Source organism: Thunnus thynnus, chromosome 16, assembly GCF_963924715.1.
Source record: "Thunnus thynnus chromosome 16, fThuThy2.1, whole genome shotgun sequence".
Taxonomy (NCBI): Eukaryota; Metazoa; Chordata; class Actinopteri; order Scombriformes; family Scombridae; genus Thunnus; species Thunnus thynnus.
The window spans coordinates 21,712,950-21,730,482 of NC_089532.1; the positions used below are offsets into that span (position 1 = coordinate 21,712,950).

Here is a 17,533-nt window from a genome sequence, read left to right on the forward strand (position 1 = left end):
GACATTATTGTATTGACTTGGCTGGTTAACTATTTCTCTGTGGATGATTCCCAGTGGTATCTATGGTATTTTGTCTGAATTTAATTCATCAGGATTCAATAAAAGTACAGTTGCGCATCAAATTGGTCTTTTATTGTAAAGAAGAGAGTCCCCAACATTGTTGTTTTTTTTGAATGCAACAAATGTAAAACCTTGGGGGGATTTTTCCAGTGAGTTTGTTCTGAACTGTGTTTCAGTTTGGTTTGTCTGAACATGTCCCAACATGTTCTACATGTGATCTGGAAACACATGTAGAACTGTGTCTACACAAGCGGACCTTGTCTGTAATATTGTTTTTTTCAATGCTAAATCTTTTGATTATATTTATATATACTAGGTGTTATTTGTGTCTTAATAAACAAGTGTATTTCTGGATCATTTTCTTTCAGTCCTAGTCTAGACGAGCACAAAAGGTTGGTTTCACTGAGGTTTTGTTCTCTGAAGGCTCTTTCTGCTGTTCATTATATTAATAAATTTACACATTTACATTGACTGTTCACATTTTGTGTATGGTTATCAAGAGGATTAAATGAATGGACACAAGCTGAAAGAAAATTATTATAAGAGATGTTCATCCCAGTGAGCATCATCAACAATTTTAGAAATATGTTAAGATCACTCGTAGACAATCATTTATTGCATTTGAGACTAAGTCAATAAATTTAAAACTGCCTATTTGCAATGTACTGGTGAAGGTAAAATAAAGATGTAAACATGTATAGTTGTAATGGCAGAAATTGAATGCAGGTTGCAAGTAACTATGTGCACACACAGAATTGTATCCGATTTAAAAACAAAGATAACTCATATTTTTACTGTAAAAAGAATGCACTCAAATTCATACAGTGCAGTAGTTTTCACTGATGTGAGTGATCACGTGAAATGTTTACGGTGGCGAATACGATACTGTTATAAATTCGTTAAAATTAGTTTCTAAAATTCACTTGTCACTTATAAAGAGCTAAATCATCAAAATGAAACAACAGTGCAGTACAATCCATAGATCAGAGTACAATGTGGATTCAAGTTTGAACTTGAACAGCGCCCCCAACCCTACTTAACGTACTCGTGCACGCTGGTGCGCGCGGCCGAGAGATCGAAGTGTTTGCTGATTTTTGAACGGAGGTGAGTAACTCATCGTTATTATTTGAGTGTTGCTACACTTTGGTTGAGCGTTCATACTAAATTCAGTTGGCTGACACCAGTTTACCTTGATTTACAGCTTGCAGTTGACGTCTCGTAAGCTATCAGTGACGAAGTTCGCGAGCTAACACTTGCTAAAGTCTGCAGAAAGGTGCTGCTAGCTAACTTAGCGTCAAATGCCCGCCGAGTGTTTCTGCCGCCTGCATCCAAGTTTGCTCAACACCAAGTTAGCTGAAATTTAGCGGTTTTTTTTTTAAGTAACATGGAGGTAAAGTAACATCTGCAAATTGTCAGCTTCACTACGTGCAACTTTCAAATTTTTCCATCACCAAACGGTTTCAATATTTGGGCTTTAACGAGCTAATTTAACTTCATGCAATATTGAGGGAAACAATTAGTTAACAATAGGTTAATCTCTGACACTTAGGCGTTATTTTTGTAGTAACTTAATGCAAGTGCATGCTGACACCTTGGATGTATTTGAGCGAGATTTTAACCCAAATGGTTGAGGAATCCGCCCCTTAAAGTAACGTAGTGCACAATTACATATTAATTTCTTTCAAATCACGGTTAATTTGGTGTTTTTGTTGTGTTTTGTAATCATTTGTTCTTTTGATCTTTAAATTTAGTATAAACCATTGTGGGTTTAAGCAAAGCTTGGACAGAATTTGAGTTTGTGAAGATGAACCCAATAATATAGCAAGTGTGTGTTCAGTAATTTCTGGCTCCATAGAGGTTTGGCTTAATTATGTACTTCTAATTGATGAGGGCTCAAAGCAGTCAGTAAGTCTGTGCCAAAACAGTGGCCTAAATCATTTTGCAGTCAGTGTGAACATGCATTAGAAGATAATGAGGACAAAGCAAGATGAGGTGTCAGAATCCAAAATGACTAGTTTATTTTTTACTAGACAAGGTATTTTTCCCACGAGTAGGTGTCATTTTAAAGCCCCCCTGTGGAAGCAGCAAAGACCTTTTCTCTGATATTATTCAGCATATGACACTGTGTTTTCTGTTGCAGACACTGGGCTTTGAAAGGAATGGAGAGTGACTTCACTGGGAAGGAGGTTGTGGGCAATGCACATGCAAAAAGAAGTGAGTTAAATGTTTATTAGTTTGATTTGATTTTTTTTTTAATGTATTAATTTTAAGTTTGCTAAATGATGATATTACTGGAGGAGTTGACCTGATGTTTTGTTTTTTTGTTTTTTTCTTAACAGACATGGATAAAAAAGCACCCTCGAAGAACACTGTTTTTAGTAGGCTCAATACAGATAAATGCGAGCACTTGAAACCTCTCTCTGTATATTCAAGGATGATCACTTGTGATCAAAAGTCCAGTCTGCATCATGAGAGGAAGTTTCCTGATCCATTTATTAACTTTAAAATTGAGGTAGTGAACAATTGTGCGAAAAAACGGAAATTAGATGATTCCAGTCCAGAATATAGCTGTGAGACTCCAGCAAAGAGGTCTTACAGTCCAAACACTCTGTCCCCAGACCTTGGATGTTTCATGGAATACTGCAGCCCTCTTGCAGGACAGGAGTCAGTGTCCCCTTTAGCCATCTCTGAGTCTGCATTGTTAGATAAAACACAATCAATCAGGAGTGAAAGAAAAGAAACTGTGAGTTCTCGGCTAAACTCAGAGCACGTGGAATGTGGGTCCACAACAGAGCCAGGGGGTGATGAGGGGACTTTACCACACACTTTAAAGTATGAGGGGATCCTCTTAAATCTCGGACCTGCCTTTGACTTTGATGTCGATGACATCATGTGTCTCAGTCCCTTAGGCACTTCCTCTGCTGGAGGACTTTCTGACCGTTCAGAGAGCGGCAAAAATCCAAGTAGCAACACTTTCCAAAATGAGCCACTCTCAATCCCTTCTGTGGCTGAGGGACAAGAGTTGAGTAGAGGAGATGGGGACGTGATGGAGGGACGAGAGGAGTTAAAAAAAGATGTTCATCTGAATGTGCAAGATGAGGAAGAGGATAAGGGTTATTTCTCAATGTCCTACTTAAAGGACTGTAAAAGAGTAAACCCCCAGCTGTCACCAGCTACCTCTAGCCCCATGCTAAGGATAGGTGAGGTCAAGGTGGCAGAGGATGACTGTCATCCTGAAAGTTCAGCTGAGTCAGGTTGTCACACACAAGCTGTGCTGCATGGCCCGCGCGTTTCTTTCACAGTGAGCGATTTGTGTCCCACTGTGAGTGGGCTGCCGTCGGAGCCAGTGATTTCTCCTGTAGAGGCTTTGGAAGGGGACGTTGAAGAGGCATGGACTATCGGTCCGCCCATGTTTGAATCATCTGTGTGCCACAATGTCACAGTGAAGTTGGATGCTGGTAGTGAGCAGAGTAGACAGGTGTCGGAGGAGGTGCACGGAGGTGTGATAGAGCCTCTCCATAAGTGCCAGACCACACTGAGTGGAGAGGAAACCACTCTGGACACCAGTTACGAAACTACATTACCACTCCAAGTACAGGTAAGCTGTCTCAACAGGAGGAACTGAAGATATGGTCCTGCACACATGTTGTCATGTTTGTTTACGGAGTGTGCATAGTGTATATTTACACACACACACACAATCTCTGCTTTTTGAAGGTGAAATCAGTCGTGGTGGCTCCCAATCAGCTCACCTCCAGCAGTAAACCAGTTGCATCTCCTCTGCCAGACCAGAACACAAAGCCTGCCAAGCCAAGCCCAAATAAAAACAGAGTTTCCCAGACTGCCAAATGTAGTGCCAGGAGTCTAAGGTACTGTAGTGACCTCTGTCACCTTAAGGGGGAGCAGTAAGACCATGTCAGACACAATGGGGATGTTTTGGCTTGGTGGTTGTAAGGCAAACTGTGTCTATATGTGTCTGCCTTTCTGTGTCATCAGTGTCTGTAAAGCCATATTTATTGAGCATGATTTTGCTTTTAAAATATTCCGAGACATGAGATGTCTTGTGTGGTTGAATGTGATTAAGCTTGCTTTTCTTTTTAGAGATACTGTCTTTTTACAGGCCTGTGATCTTCAAAAGAGAGGCGGACTGGGAGCATGAAAAAAGTCTGTATGTCTCTTCAGTCACCAGACACATGAATGAGAGGTCAAGTGCAGCTCCAGGTATGAATCACTCTTCACTTCAAGGGATTTCTCATAGATTTTAGTAGATATAATCCAGCCCTACTCCCAAATTCTCACATTAGTAGTGCATCAAATCACTGCACTTCTCTATCACTGTAGTCATTTTTATACATTTTTGAGTAAATACATCAGTATTCCCTTTTGTTGTCTCCCAGTCTTGTGGTCATGAATGGCATCTTACAGTTTTTCTCCTTTCAACATAATGCAAATATAAATGTGCATTTTTAAATCTGTTTTTGAAAAAACAACTTTTCTGTGGTCTGAAGATGTCATGACTGAGCTGCTGAAGCTGATGACAGATGTGGCTGACCAGACACCAGGCGCTATGGGCAAACAGTGGCAGCATCCCTCTGACCTCACACGCAGGTACATCATTTTCACAGGTTTCCTTATAGTTATGAAGTGTGGATTTAAAACAGGCAGACCTGTTTCAAATAACATACAATACAAGGCTCAGGATCTGTGCTTACTTTTAGGAACTACCAAAGACGGTTTGGAAACATGGTGCCAAAAATGTCCCTCCATGAATGGCAGGCCAAGAACTGCACAGCACACAAGCGCTTTGCCAAAGTCCCAAAGATTTTTGAAAGGAGTCCATTTCCCTAAATTAGCACTTATTGTGTTGTTTTTGTTGTCAACAGATTGCACATAAACTCATAAGAAGTCCTATCAATGTTTGCACTTTTTCTTTCTTAGTTGAATTTGTGGTGTTCTTTTTTTTTTTTTTGGTTTGTCAGTTTGAGTGTTATTCTGTGTGTTGTTCTGTTTCTTTGAACTATGCATGTACCCAAGTGTGAAAATTAATGCATGTTTTAAGGACTTTGTTTTAATATGTATTTAAGTACATGTTATGTCAATATATTTTATATTGGGGCAGACAAAAAATAGTTTAAGTTTTGTGTCCCATGCGTTGGATTGGTGTTCGCTGAAAGTGATTGTATGGCCTACCCTTTTTGGAATACAATAGTTCTTGTTGGAACCTGTTCGCCTCTGTGGATATTCCTGAAAAGCCCAGCTCTTGAGTTCTTTGAAAATAAACAAAACTCCTTTTTTACCTCCATTGTTTAGGAATATCAGTGGATAATGCAACACCAAGATGAATGAACCTGAACCAAAATCCTAAACTCTGCGTGGCTAGATACTGCCACTCAGGGTAAGTGGTTTAGTGTTTTGTGTGAACTGACCCTTTAGTTGTAGAGCTGATGTGACCGCAGCATATTTTCGGCTGCTTGGAGATTCAATGCACAGTGGTTTCATTAAACTCTGTAACACTGGGTGGAGAGTTCTTTCCCTGGAGTCAGAGTAGGGCTGTGTTGGTGTGGGGGTGAGACAGTGCTGCTGATGAAGTACTCATAAGGTTTTACCTGTTTAGTTAACTGTTAATGTTTGGTCAATAATTCTGTATCTTTGTCAGCTTTGTTCTGAGTCCGCTACACAGCGTCTTAAGTTGCGTGCACAGGTACAGACTGACTGAAGTGGCCCCAGGGAGCCCAAACACTTGGACCTTATCAGCATAGGTCCCAGTCATTGAATAATGCAGGCCGTTAAAGTAATCTTGTCTGTACAGAGAGTGGGGCAGCCTGTCCCTGGCCAGCCATCCAGAAAACAGTGGTTTGTGTGGGTGTCGGTGGAGACCTCATGACACGTGCTGTGCAGACTGCAGGGCACGTGTGCAGCAGAGCAGCTACAGCACCTCTTCACACCTTCCGACAATGGTTTACCCCTCCAGAGTCATGGGCAGGATTTCAGCAGAGAGGAGGCTGTTTGTGTTTATCTCACAGTTCTTCTGCAGCGGTGATTCTGTCAAGGGACCGTCAAGACAATTGCTCTTCTTGTATTGATGCAAATGGAAAGACAAACCTAAACATAATCTAATTTGGAACTTGAAAAGTGATTTGTCGGGTCATGGCGTTCAGGTGTAATTGATTTCAAGTTCATTACTAATCCTGGCACGTTTACTTACACTAGTTGCTGACTCAACATTAAATACCTGAAACCGTGTTGTTGGCTGGATTTTTCAGGAGGATTAATGTCTACCTTAGACTGAGCTCTGTTCCTCTCCAGTAACAGTAAAATAGTGAACTGTAAGCCTATGTGCTTTACCTGATAGAGAAAAGTCTGACAGTTGAACCCTGGTGAAGACAGATTCACATGTATTATTCACTACAGTAAAAGCCCGACTTCCTGGATTCTTTAACAGTTTTCTTTAAAAAATAGTTTACCAGCCTGACATGTTTTGCTCAGAAAAGGTTTAGGCAATCTCATAGTTTATTTTGAATACCACCACCTCATTGTTTTTGTCCCCAATTAAGCGCAAACACACACATTTGTGGAAAATATTAGATATTTTTTAATTTTATTTAAGCATACACAAGTAAGCATACACCATATTCTTCATAATTGAAGTTGTGTAACCTTGTGCATAATAGTTAAACCATGCTAGCCCTCATTAAGCAATGACTGCTGTACACTTCATACAATGAATATAAACATGATAGCACTAATAAAGCAGTTCATTTTTCTAAACCATGCTTCTTTGTGGATCTCATTCCTATATTTCAAGAACCCATAATGAAATAGGTTGACTTCTCTGTAATGTTGCAATATTGAGTTTCAGTTTCCAGGCGTGTTTCTACTCGTACAACATAAACGGTGTGTGTAAGTTGTTTTGTCTCTATACTGCACTGGTGTCTCGTTGCAAAATAGCCCATTACTGTCTGCTACCAAGCATATTTTTCAAGCATTGTATTGGACATAGAACGGGAAGTCCTCAAGTGTCTTGATAAAACTACTTTGCCACCACGGGGCTCAAGTGGAATGTTTTAAATGTGGAATGTTCTTACAGTCGTCACCATAAGTCGAGTGTGATTAAGGGAAAAAATAGTTTCCATCTCTGGTCGACAGGTGACCACTTAACCTGTCTCAATACCAGCTGAACCTTTTAAACAACCTCAATCCATATGATCAATTTGTTTGTAGTACAAACAGTAGGCCTAATGTCCATGTATGGCTGACTGAGCAAACTTCAGTGCAGGACACCACCAGATATGAAGTGTGTGGACCCTAATTAGATACCCAAATGTCCTTTTATAAATCTGCCAAACATGTAAAATCTCTCTTGTTTAACATGGTGAAATCAAATGATACACCACAGCTGTTTACCATGAAACAGGCTGCTGGAACTGCAACTTCTAACCCTAAATTTGGATGTCAACCTGCCACAAAGGTGAATGTTCACAATAGTCCTACATTTAAATCAGTAATAAGGAGTACAGTATTTACACTGGCAACACACTGTAGAAGAGTTTACCAGAAAGATCTTTGTAGCCACTTTAAAAGTAAACCCCTCGTTTCTAGTTGAAGTTTTCCTCATTTAAGCAACTGAGGAGGAGGAAAGTAAATAACAACAATGCCAACAGGGATTGCTGTTGAGAAATACATTGCTGGCAAATTTAAAACATGGCCCTGGTTCAAAGAAATCATCCAGTGAGACTATCATCATTATCTGTTACTGTGTGGATGGATGCCTATCGATTGGTGTGCCTGCTACTGTTGCAGTATTCCTGGGGAAGAATGGATTCAACCCTCAGCGGCAGAAGTTTTTCGACGAAGTGCTGATCACTCTGGGTAATGCAGCAGAACAGCCTCTCAAGACTTCACCAAGTTTGTCCTGGCAACAGCTCAACGTCTGGGAGGCCCCTGCGACTCTTTCCCCCTTATCCAACACTTTGCCTTTGCTTTAAACCCGCTCTTTGCCTCTGACATGAATCAGTGCTTGTTGGAGGAGTGCAATCTTGAGCTTTTTCTCTCTTATTAAGAGTGGAAGTGGAGGCAGAGGGAGGTAGGGAGTGATAAAAGCCTGCCATTGCAGCAGTCATCATTCTACCCACTCTGCTCAACCGTAACCTTCATTGCTCTCTCTATTTACCGCCTTTACTGCCTCCATCTCCCGCCACACTCAAGGCTACAGCGTGTGCATCGGCAGGGAGTTATGCCCCTGTTATGTTTGCATGCACACATGTAAATGTCTGTGTTGACAATAAATGAGTAGCCGGCATATCGCAGAACGAGACGGAATCCGTGCAGAACAAGAGCAGCTGATGAGTTTATCATTCTGCCTGTCAACACAATTTCCAGCAACTGAGTGGCTCTAAACCATTATGCTTAGATCATTATTTAAACTATCCAGAGTCTTTTCTTATTGCACATAAACAGCACAATGACATAATGTAATAGAAATACATAACAGTAGATAAGTGCTACAGGTATGAAAAGCTTCATAATAACAGGACTTTAACAGCGGAGTATAAACAAAAAAATCACCTTTTTCCCACCAGTAGCAGTACCCTCTTACATTAAGAATATACATTTTCCATGTTTGTCTCGCCATATTTCATTAAAGGCTCTCTAAACTGACACCACCAAACAAGAATGAAATATAAAATGTATTTACACATTAAATGTTTGAGCTTTTCAACAAGCCTCAGCCAGCTAGATCTGTACTTACCTTTTACTTTCCACACACGTTTGAATATTAGGTGAAAGGTAAAGAATATGACATAAATGTGAGATACAGGGCCTTCCATCTTGTTAAATAAAACATATAATTATTTTTAAGGCAGTACTACTGAGTTTGAATCAGCCCTCAAATACACCATTTGCTTTCTTATCACCACAGCCAACTCACAGGCCTGGCCCATTGAGAAGCTGCTGAGCAGCAAAAAAGTTACCTTTCAGTATACGTTTCACAGTACTGTATGGTGACAGTTGATCCCTTATCATTAAATGAAACCTCTGCAACAGTGAGTTTCTACACAAATGTTGACTTTGAATTGAGAAAAAGTCTTGATAGAAGCCCTTCTGTCTCGGTGACATCGGTTCAAGATGTCATAAGGAAGTCTCAGGGTTGAAGGTTGGGCCCATAAAAAGTTTTTTTTGTTTTTTTTTCTCCATGCTCTCCAGCAGAAACCAAAGTTTTTACAACAGCGCTTAAAGATTTTTCAGGGATCATTTGAAAATGAGGCTACAGAGTGCGCACTCATTTCAGAAGTCCTTGCTTCCGTGCTTCACTGAGGGCTGTTATTGCTGATTTAAGGGATCTCTTCCAGTGTCTCTACAGAGGCAAGTCCACCTCTCTGTAGACATGAGTCCAGCCCATTTTAAAGTTCATTAATTAGATGATGCGCTCCATTATGGCAGTTCTTTTTTTTTCTCCTCAGAATGCTTTGAAATTCATCACCCTCAAAGAGAAAGACACAAGGAAATACTAAAGGGTTCATCCTGGAAGTGGAATGTAACAATTTAGAAAGCTAAAATAAAACCATGAAAAAAGTTAGAGGACGCAAATGTGATACCAAACTTGTCCTGTTAGAGACATGTATGTGTTAAGATCAGAGACGCCTTTCATCTTTTCTGACAAGATTGGGTGATTCAGCTCTGGTGGTGAGCGGAGTGATCCCTCTAAAGCTGCTCTGGCGTCATTGCAGCACATCTAAGAAATGGCTGCTAAATTGGCCAGGTGGAGTCTGGATTCCCTGAGGGGGGAAAACAAGCTCGCCAGAATGAAAACATTTCCCACAGGACGGCAAAAAAGTTTCTGCCTGAGGGGTGGTCTAAAAAAAAAAAAAAAAAAGATACCAGAACAACAGAACTGTTCTGGTGGCACCTTGTAAAGTAAAAAAAAACTACAGTGACATACTTGAATGATACAATTAAGAAAGTGTAGAATAGAAGATGTTATGAAGAAAAAATAAGGTCTAGAAAGTGAGATTAGGAGAATATTTGTGGATGCAGTTTAGTGCCACCCAGAAATGGGAATCAGAGAAAGGGAGAGAAAGAGAATAACAAGGTCTCTGGCTCTGTTTATCGGCTTTGGTCCCTGGGGTTGGTGGATCTGCAGTCTGTCCACTGCCGGAGCCATTTGGCTCTGCTGCCCCATGGTACAGTAGTTATTGAGCACGGTGGAGCCACTGGACTCTCGCCACAGTCTCTCCACTGCGGGCTCTGCTCTCAGACCGGCTCCGGCCAGGCCATGCCTGGCCCCCGGAGTCCTGCTGCTTCGCTTCATCGGCAGGTCACGTGCCAAAGGAGAGTAGGCGCCGCCGAGGGGGGCCTAGAGTCCCAGCCTCATCTTGACAAGCAGATTGGCTTAAAAGGGGCCCGCTTGTTTGTGAGAACACAAAGTCTTTTGGATAAAGAGAAGACGTCCTGGCAGTCACACCTCAATGATGTTGACAGATGGCATCCTATTGTTGTTGTTCTTAGGGAACTGTGGGAGCAAAGAAGAAGATGACAGGTATGAGAGGGCTGGAGGACTCACAGCAATCATACAATACGCTTCTTCAAATGAGCATGAGGATGCCTCTGTGCTTGGATGTTTTATTGATGTTTACAGAAAGAGAGTGAAAGATTTTTTTTTTTTTGTTTTCGACATTTGTTTTCTGCACTGGTTTGAACATAAGAAATGAATATGGTATGAGGCTCTGTGCATTGATCAAAAGAGAACTTATTAAACATCATGACTCGAGTGAGTTTGCTATTTGATGTTGAATGTTGCAGTCATGCACAAAATGGTGCCACGTCGAAGCATTATTTAGCTTTAGCCTGAAGCTGATGTTCAGATGACACTATGAGTGCGCATGAAGTGTCAGTGGAAAAGGTCTAGAAGTGGCCGGGACCATTCACCTGCCCGGCGCCGCTGAGGGGGAGGCACCCGGGGGGGAGGAGGAGAGAGGGGTGGGTTATACCTTACTGCGCAACAGCCCCCCTGTTGGGTGTTCAGGAGTGCTGCACTCTGAGGAGTTTTTGGCTTTGTCCTTGTTGTTGTTTGGCTCGTTGTCTTTGATTATGTCATACTGGCGACAGAAGAGAGCGATCACACCTGGGGGGAAAAGACAGAAAGTATTCACGATCAGCCAAGTCTGATTATCCTCTCAACACATATGAATGCACCAGCTTTTGTAAGCTACGGGAAGATTACAACCGACAGAAACACTGAAGCTTTTTGTGATCCTGGCTCATTACATGTTTTTGTCCTCACCTGCCCACATGATAAGTACCACCACGATGATGATGAGCTCCCCCGCCCTCAGCTGGGTGGTCTGGCCCACTTCCTCCATCGTCACTTCGTCTAAAGGGAGTCAAAAGGCAACATGTTAGTTAATTTATTACTGGAAGTGTGTCACAATGGCAAATTTCATATAATAACAAGAAAACAGGAAAGAAATAATCAACGATTTAACATTTATTATTCCTCCAGAGACATTTTTTCTTAAAAATATTGTATCACAGCAAATGAACCGAGGTCAATTTGGCACCAATCTTCATCAGAGCCCATAATTACATTTTCAGTATTCAATTAATTTTTCTCTTGATGTTGCCAAGAATGACAGTATTGTCCATCAATATTAAACCATGAAGACACTGATGAGCTGGTAGATTGAACAACTGCTCCATATGCATCTGTCTCAGCAAACCTTTCATGGTCTAAAGTTTTTCTTTCCCTGCCATTGAGGAGGAAGTGTTTATGAGTCAGTGTTGTGCAGGCAAGGAGGAGCTAATTGGCGCAGAAATGCACAATTATAAAGCATATCAGCAAAATGTTTTGCTTTAAAATCAAGTTTTTACTGATGCCTTCACTACTAATGATTGACACTTCAAACATACCGAGCTGGGAGGCAAATAAGTCGGCATGTATTTAATCAGCGCAGGTCTCTTGTAATAAGAGATGCCAGATTGCTCCATCGATTCATCAAACTTAAAATCAAACGTCTCCTTGGTCGACACCACTCCCTTCTCAACATTTAAGAATTCATGTTTGTGATTGAGCTCGGCTCTTTTAATCTCTGTCAACACCACTACTGTATGTCACTGTCTGTCAGCCTTTGTAACACCTCCATACTTTCAAGATTATTTCACCTGTCGACATTTCAAACAGCTTGATATGTTTGTTCCAGCTCGCTGTAAAGGTGACATAGACTTAGAAATCTCGTCCCCATATTTGGTTACAGTGCTTACAATTTCTCACACTTTTCAAAGTCTCATCCTTTCACCATCAACCCCCCTGTTTTCTGCTGTTCCTGAGAGAGTCTTCTCTTTTTCTTTCCAAGTTGTCAGTGCATGTCGTCATAGAGCAACAGCAGACCCGATTGAACTACTGCTCAGTCATTTAATCCATTTGGGGTTTTATTGACGTGCTTTCTTTCTTGTTTTTATTTTAGACAGTTGCTGTTTAAGGTCTGCGTTCTTACCCTTGAGATGTTGAATTTCCTTATTCAGAGTCTCCTGTCTTGCTTTTAGCTCTTGAATCACGCTGAGTGCTTGTCTCACAAATTCACAGCTTTTCCCCATTTAGCTTTGCACATCCATAAGGAATACTGGCACTTGTGAACTTCTCTTCTCCTGTCGCTATTACATCTTAAGTTACAGGTCAAGCAAACTAATGGCAGGGAAACTGTAGCACGGGTGCTGATAAGGAGCTTATCATGAGATTGGCAAGCGTCTTAAACCATAAAAACAAAGACCCGCACGTGCATGCACAGACAACCAAGGAGAGATATTTTGCGCTATCACAAAAAGGCCAATTCTGCGAGCGCCTGATGGAGTCAATAGATCACAAAGAGGCCGAACATGAAGAGAATAGTTTGAGCTTCGTCTGGGCTGCTGGGGATCCCTCCAGAGTGTGATGAAGAGATGAAGCAGTTAGAAACAGAGTGAATCACAGGAGTCAGAATCAATTCCTACCAGCCTCAATAAAACTCCATCATCATCTTTGAAGTCGAACGGACACCAGGAAAATATCAAAGACAGGAGTGTGTTTTATCCTTGTTTTCACATACAGCAGCCTGCCTGTACAGATGCCTGCAGATTTCTATCGAACAAAGCAACAACATGTAACTTTTTTTTGCACCGCTGAATGTTGTGGAAGTCACAGGCTTGATCTAAAGTTCACCGCAGCGTAGAGAGCACTCCTTTTATTAGATACGGCGGGTGACATTTTGAGGGCCCAGCGTGGCAGGAACCCCACGCTCCAGTAGCTTTTAGCAACAAGCAATTCTGCTGATCGATTGGCCTCTGTTGCTCAGTATTAACTAATCAAAGCACAACAGCCCGAGGGGCCTGACACTGTTGTCAGCTGGCCTCACTGGGGCTAACTGGTCAGCTGTAACAGCTGTGATGCTCACTGACCAATCTCTAGGGTGAAGTTTTACAAATTACCAGCTTCAAAGATCCAATTACTTTAAACATTTGAGAGCTGGAATATTTCTGATTTGTGGAGAAACTCTGGCTGCTGTGAAAAATCATGCAGTTTTTTACTTTTATGATCTGATATTTAGGTTTGACAGTTAGTGAGGCTCTTTAGCTCTCAGTGCTCATCACAACCATGGATGAACCTTCATTTTATTGTCATGAAACTGGAAAAATGAGTAACAAAAATAAAGTAATGTATCTAAATCCCTTGAATTAGTGAAGTAATGTAATTATTTTTTCAGTGAGTGATATGTAATGAGTAATGGATTATGTTTTCCCATCGCTGGTTGTTAGGCAGTTTTTTGAACTTTGAACAGGGTCAGGCTAGCTCAGCTTCGTACTTATTGCACAGTCATGATATTGACATTGATCTTCACGTCTCACCCCGAAAGGAAGTGAGTACAGTAAGTGTATCTCCCAAAACGCTGAGCTATTCTTTTAAGGTACCAAAGTCATGTAGGATTCTTCCTTTGTCTTTCATATTACCTCTACCTCTACTTCAGTGGCCAGACAGTGTGAAAGAAAATCCAGAAGTAGCTTTGTTCATCCTTGGGGATGTAGCAGAGCTGAAGGAGATGTTTTACTGCAGCCCTGTTTTGACATACATATCAAACTTCTATGTGATAGAAGAAAAGGAAAACTTTTTTCTATCCTAGTTTTTTGAGAATTTTCCTTTGGTGCCAGAAAGATAGTTTCCCCTTTTTCAGATCTGAGGAGACCATTGAACCTTGTTTGCAGTGCTCTTCATTTGACATGTTTGTGTTTCTGGTTCAAATAATTTGCCCAGAGAGTGTACATGTATATCTGTGTGAGTGCACACATAGTTTGTGTATTTTCGGGTCCTGAAGCAGTGGGATTTACTTGTCAGGATTTCTTATTTTCCTGTAACGCTGCATCCTCAGTGACTTTTTTCCCTTTTTACCTCTCTGTCAGTGAGTCTCTCTTCTTCCCTCCTCTCATTCTCTGATTCATTTTCTCTTCCTCCTGTTTTTTTGTGCACAGGTTGTACTGTATTTTTTTTCCACCTCTCTCGCCTCCTTTGATCTCCTGAAGCTTAAACCCATTGTGAAAGAGGAAATGAGAGGAAACGCAGAATAATCCAGCATTTCAGGCTCATCCTTTGCTCTTTCCACTGAGATCAGCATGATATGGCAGAACAGAAGGGCTGAACAACTGAGCGAGGATGGTGGAAACCTCCCTTTTCTTCTTGGGAAGTTCGCCTGTCATATTGAGACAAAGGACTAACAGCTGTGCTGAGGGACAAAAACAATGTTGTTTTCTTTTTGGCTCATGTTGTCCATTATTGCATTAGACTAAACAGCCCACTGCTCTGTTTAGGTTTGTTGTCCCTTAAATGCAAGTCAATTCAATATTATGACCTCAATTTAAACTGAGTATTTATGTTGTTTCTGCTGACGCAGAATGATGAGCAAGTAACATCAAATTGAACCATCATTTTAACCTCCTAAGAAGAACTGGAATAAAGGATAATTGGAAATGATTAGAGATTGCCTGTGCAGTAGCAGTTATTTGTCTGCCTAGGTAGAAAAACTGTGCAACATGCAAAATAAAGCACATTGTTAAGAAGTCTAACATATCCTGGAGGATTGAACCAAATCACTGCCTAACGCATAAGGAAAATGGGATAAAAGTGCTTCCTGACTGCAATGATTTTTCCACTGAACTGCAAAATGTTGACTTCAAGAACATTTGCTCATCTGTCATCAAAAAGTTTCATTGTTTTAGTGTAGCTACGCTAATTAAACAGACATCCTTGAGCAAGCAGCGCAAATGAGACAGAGAAGGATGTCTTGTGTTGAGCTAAATTGTGATTTTGTTGTTGAGTGAAGGATGATGAATCACAGACCTGCTCGCTGCGGAGACGCTTTGTGAAACGTGTGCACGGTGGGAAATGTGTGACTCTTTTGCTTTGTGGTGAATAGGGACTTTCACTTAATGTGTGTTTGTGTCTGTGTGTGTGTGGAGAGCCTGCCAATATGTGGAAATCTTATATTTTTGGGCAATGGATGAGTAGTGAAGTGAGGCAGAGTGCTGCTTCCTCAAACAGCCTTCCAAATCAAACAAGCAAACAAACATGCTTTCCACTCAACAGCCTCATTTTAAAAAGTGGAAGGTTGCTTTCTGGAACACAAGAGACGACCTGCTTAGTTTAAGGATTGTGTTATTTTCCTGGTGTCACTGTCCTTCATAAAAATCTAATCACCTCTTTCTATAAAACTATATCTGTGTGTTTGCTCGAGTGTGTGTTTGAGGTTATGAGGCACATCTGTTTATTTCTGTGCATTGTGCATGAGGCGGAGCCACTATTCTGTCCTCATAACTTATGAAAACAGCGGGAGAGACAATCATATCTGCAACCTCAAGGAAACAAGCATGTGAATGTACACAAAACATGCAAAAAAAAAAATCACTTGTTTATCTGAAGCCTGTGCAGTTATTGATTTCTGTAAATTCTTTCCCTCACAGAAACAACACACAGACAACACTTCCTGTGCTAATTAGGCCTCAGTGGTGGAAAGAGTATGTCTTCACTGCTCTGCAATGATTGTATTTATATTCTACATGTCTCTGCCAGCCCACTCGCCACCATAACAGAAGTTCAGGCTCCTCTTGGCTCCGCTCTCTGGGAAGTATTGGAATATAGCAGTGGCTCTCATGAGAGATGAGTGTTAATGAGAGAAAGAATAGATGGAGCTGGGACTTCGGCCAAAAGCACATCGATTTGCCACCCCTCGCAGCTCTGACTACCTCCTCTCTGCGTCTGATAAATGCCTCTCCTCATTTTGGTTTACTGTGGACTTGTGCTGGGTGCATGCAGGGTGTGGCCTGCAGAGGCACGTCAATACACACTGAAGTATACACCCCCCTTGGCCATTTTATTCCCGAGTTGTGGTCAGCGGGGATGAGCTGTAGGAGCACTCTGTTGTGAAATTTCATTTCACGCTTTGTGTGCCTATTGATTTTTATTGGTCTTTAGACAAAATCAGTCAAGATATTGTCAAAAGGCCAAGTCCCCTCTGCACTCACTGTCATGAAAAAGACAGAAACAGATTGGAGAAATGTACAGGTTTTTTCTTTCTTTAAGTCTAGATACAGTGGATGACCGAGCAAGAGTTTGTATTCATGTATTGTGCTTTACCTTTACTCTTAGAGGCCTGAGTCTCGGCCTCCTTCGGCGTTCGGAAGCGCAGGGGTTCGCTCAGCGGGCTCGTCCCAGACATGCTGATGGACTGGACATGTACGATGTAGTCTGTCTCTTCCTCCAAGTCCCATAATGCACAGGAGCGTGTGGTGGTGTTGACTTCCTGGATGAACCGCAGCATGCGCACGTCTTTCTTCTGTTGGACAATGAAACGGCAGAGAGTGATGAACACTGTTTACACCAGCAGGACAGACGTTTTGTCTGAGCGCACATTGACTCACTAGAGTGGCAATTTAGCTAACTGGAGGGACACTTGGGCCATCCAGATGGGAATTTACAGACACTTGGGTTACTCAAGAGGCCTTCTGGTGTGAAATTATGGCAAAATGATGTTTGGAAGTGTCCCATTCGGGCACAGACAAATCCTGGTTGAATTAAAGTTTCACATAGCAAAGGGATTTCAACATTGAGAATGCCACTGTTGTACAAGTTGAGTCAAAAAGTTATTCATAAATGCCTCACTGTTAAAGGAGTAGTTTGACATTTTGGGATACATGTTTATTTGCTTTCTTCTTGAGAGTTAGATGAGACAATTAATGCCACTCTCATGTCTGTCTGTTAAATATGAAGCCAGAGACAGAACATGGTTAGCTTAGCTTAGCATGAAGACTGAAAGGAGGGGAAACAGCTAGTCTAGCTAGTCTGTGGTATAGTTAAAACAGCTGTTTAATCAATTTTTGTATAGATTAAACAAACAAGATATGGCATATTAATTGGTGTGCTCCAGAGGTGCTTGTTAGCCAGATTTTGATATCTATG

At 41.3% G+C, this 17,533-nt stretch overlaps 2 protein-coding genes across 2 annotated transcripts in view; one reads left to right on the top strand and one right to left on the bottom strand.

Annotated features, from left to right (window-relative positions):
• Positions 1 to 1,054: 1,054 nt before the first annotated feature.
• Positions 1,055 to 5,356, top strand: LOC137199431 (S100P-binding protein-like). Its single transcript, XM_067613737.1, has 7 exons — positions 1,055 to 1,164; positions 2,201 to 2,274; positions 2,400 to 3,658; positions 3,778 to 3,929; positions 4,181 to 4,281; positions 4,569 to 4,668; positions 4,779 to 5,356. Exons 2-7 carry the CDS (start codon positions 2,220 to 2,222, stop codon positions 4,906 to 4,908), a joined length of 1,797 nt encoding a protein of 598 aa, XP_067469838.1. The 5' UTR covers positions 1,055 to 1,164; positions 2,201 to 2,219; the 3' UTR covers positions 4,909 to 5,356.
• Positions 5,004 to 17,533, bottom strand: part of fndc5a (fibronectin type III domain containing 5a) — a 31,189-nt gene continuing 18,659 nt past the window's right edge. The window contains exons 3-6 of the mRNA XM_067613738.1: positions 16,712 to 16,910; positions 11,342 to 11,431; positions 11,049 to 11,182; positions 5,004 to 10,570 (exon numbers count right to left, since the gene is read on the bottom strand). Coding sequence (XP_067469839.1) covers positions 10,517 to 10,570; positions 11,049 to 11,182; positions 11,342 to 11,431; positions 16,712 to 16,910 — 477 coding nt within the window. The 3' untranslated portion in view covers positions 5,004 to 10,516. The remainder of the gene's footprint in view (positions 10,571 to 11,048; positions 11,183 to 11,341; positions 11,432 to 16,711; positions 16,911 to 17,533) is intronic.

Coding starts and splice junctions, on each gene's coding strand:
- LOC137199431 (XM_067613737.1), top strand. CDS start 2,220: ATGGAGAGTGACTTCACTGGGAAGGAGGTTGTGGGCAATGCACATGCA. Junction 3,930..4,180: donor TGTAGTGCCAGGAGTCTAAG/GTACTGTAGTGA, acceptor GTCTTTTTACAG/GCCTGTGATCTTCAAAAGAG. Junction 4,669..4,778: donor CCCTCTGACCTCACACGCAG/GTACATCATTTT, acceptor GCTTACTTTTAG/GAACTACCAAAGACGGTTTG.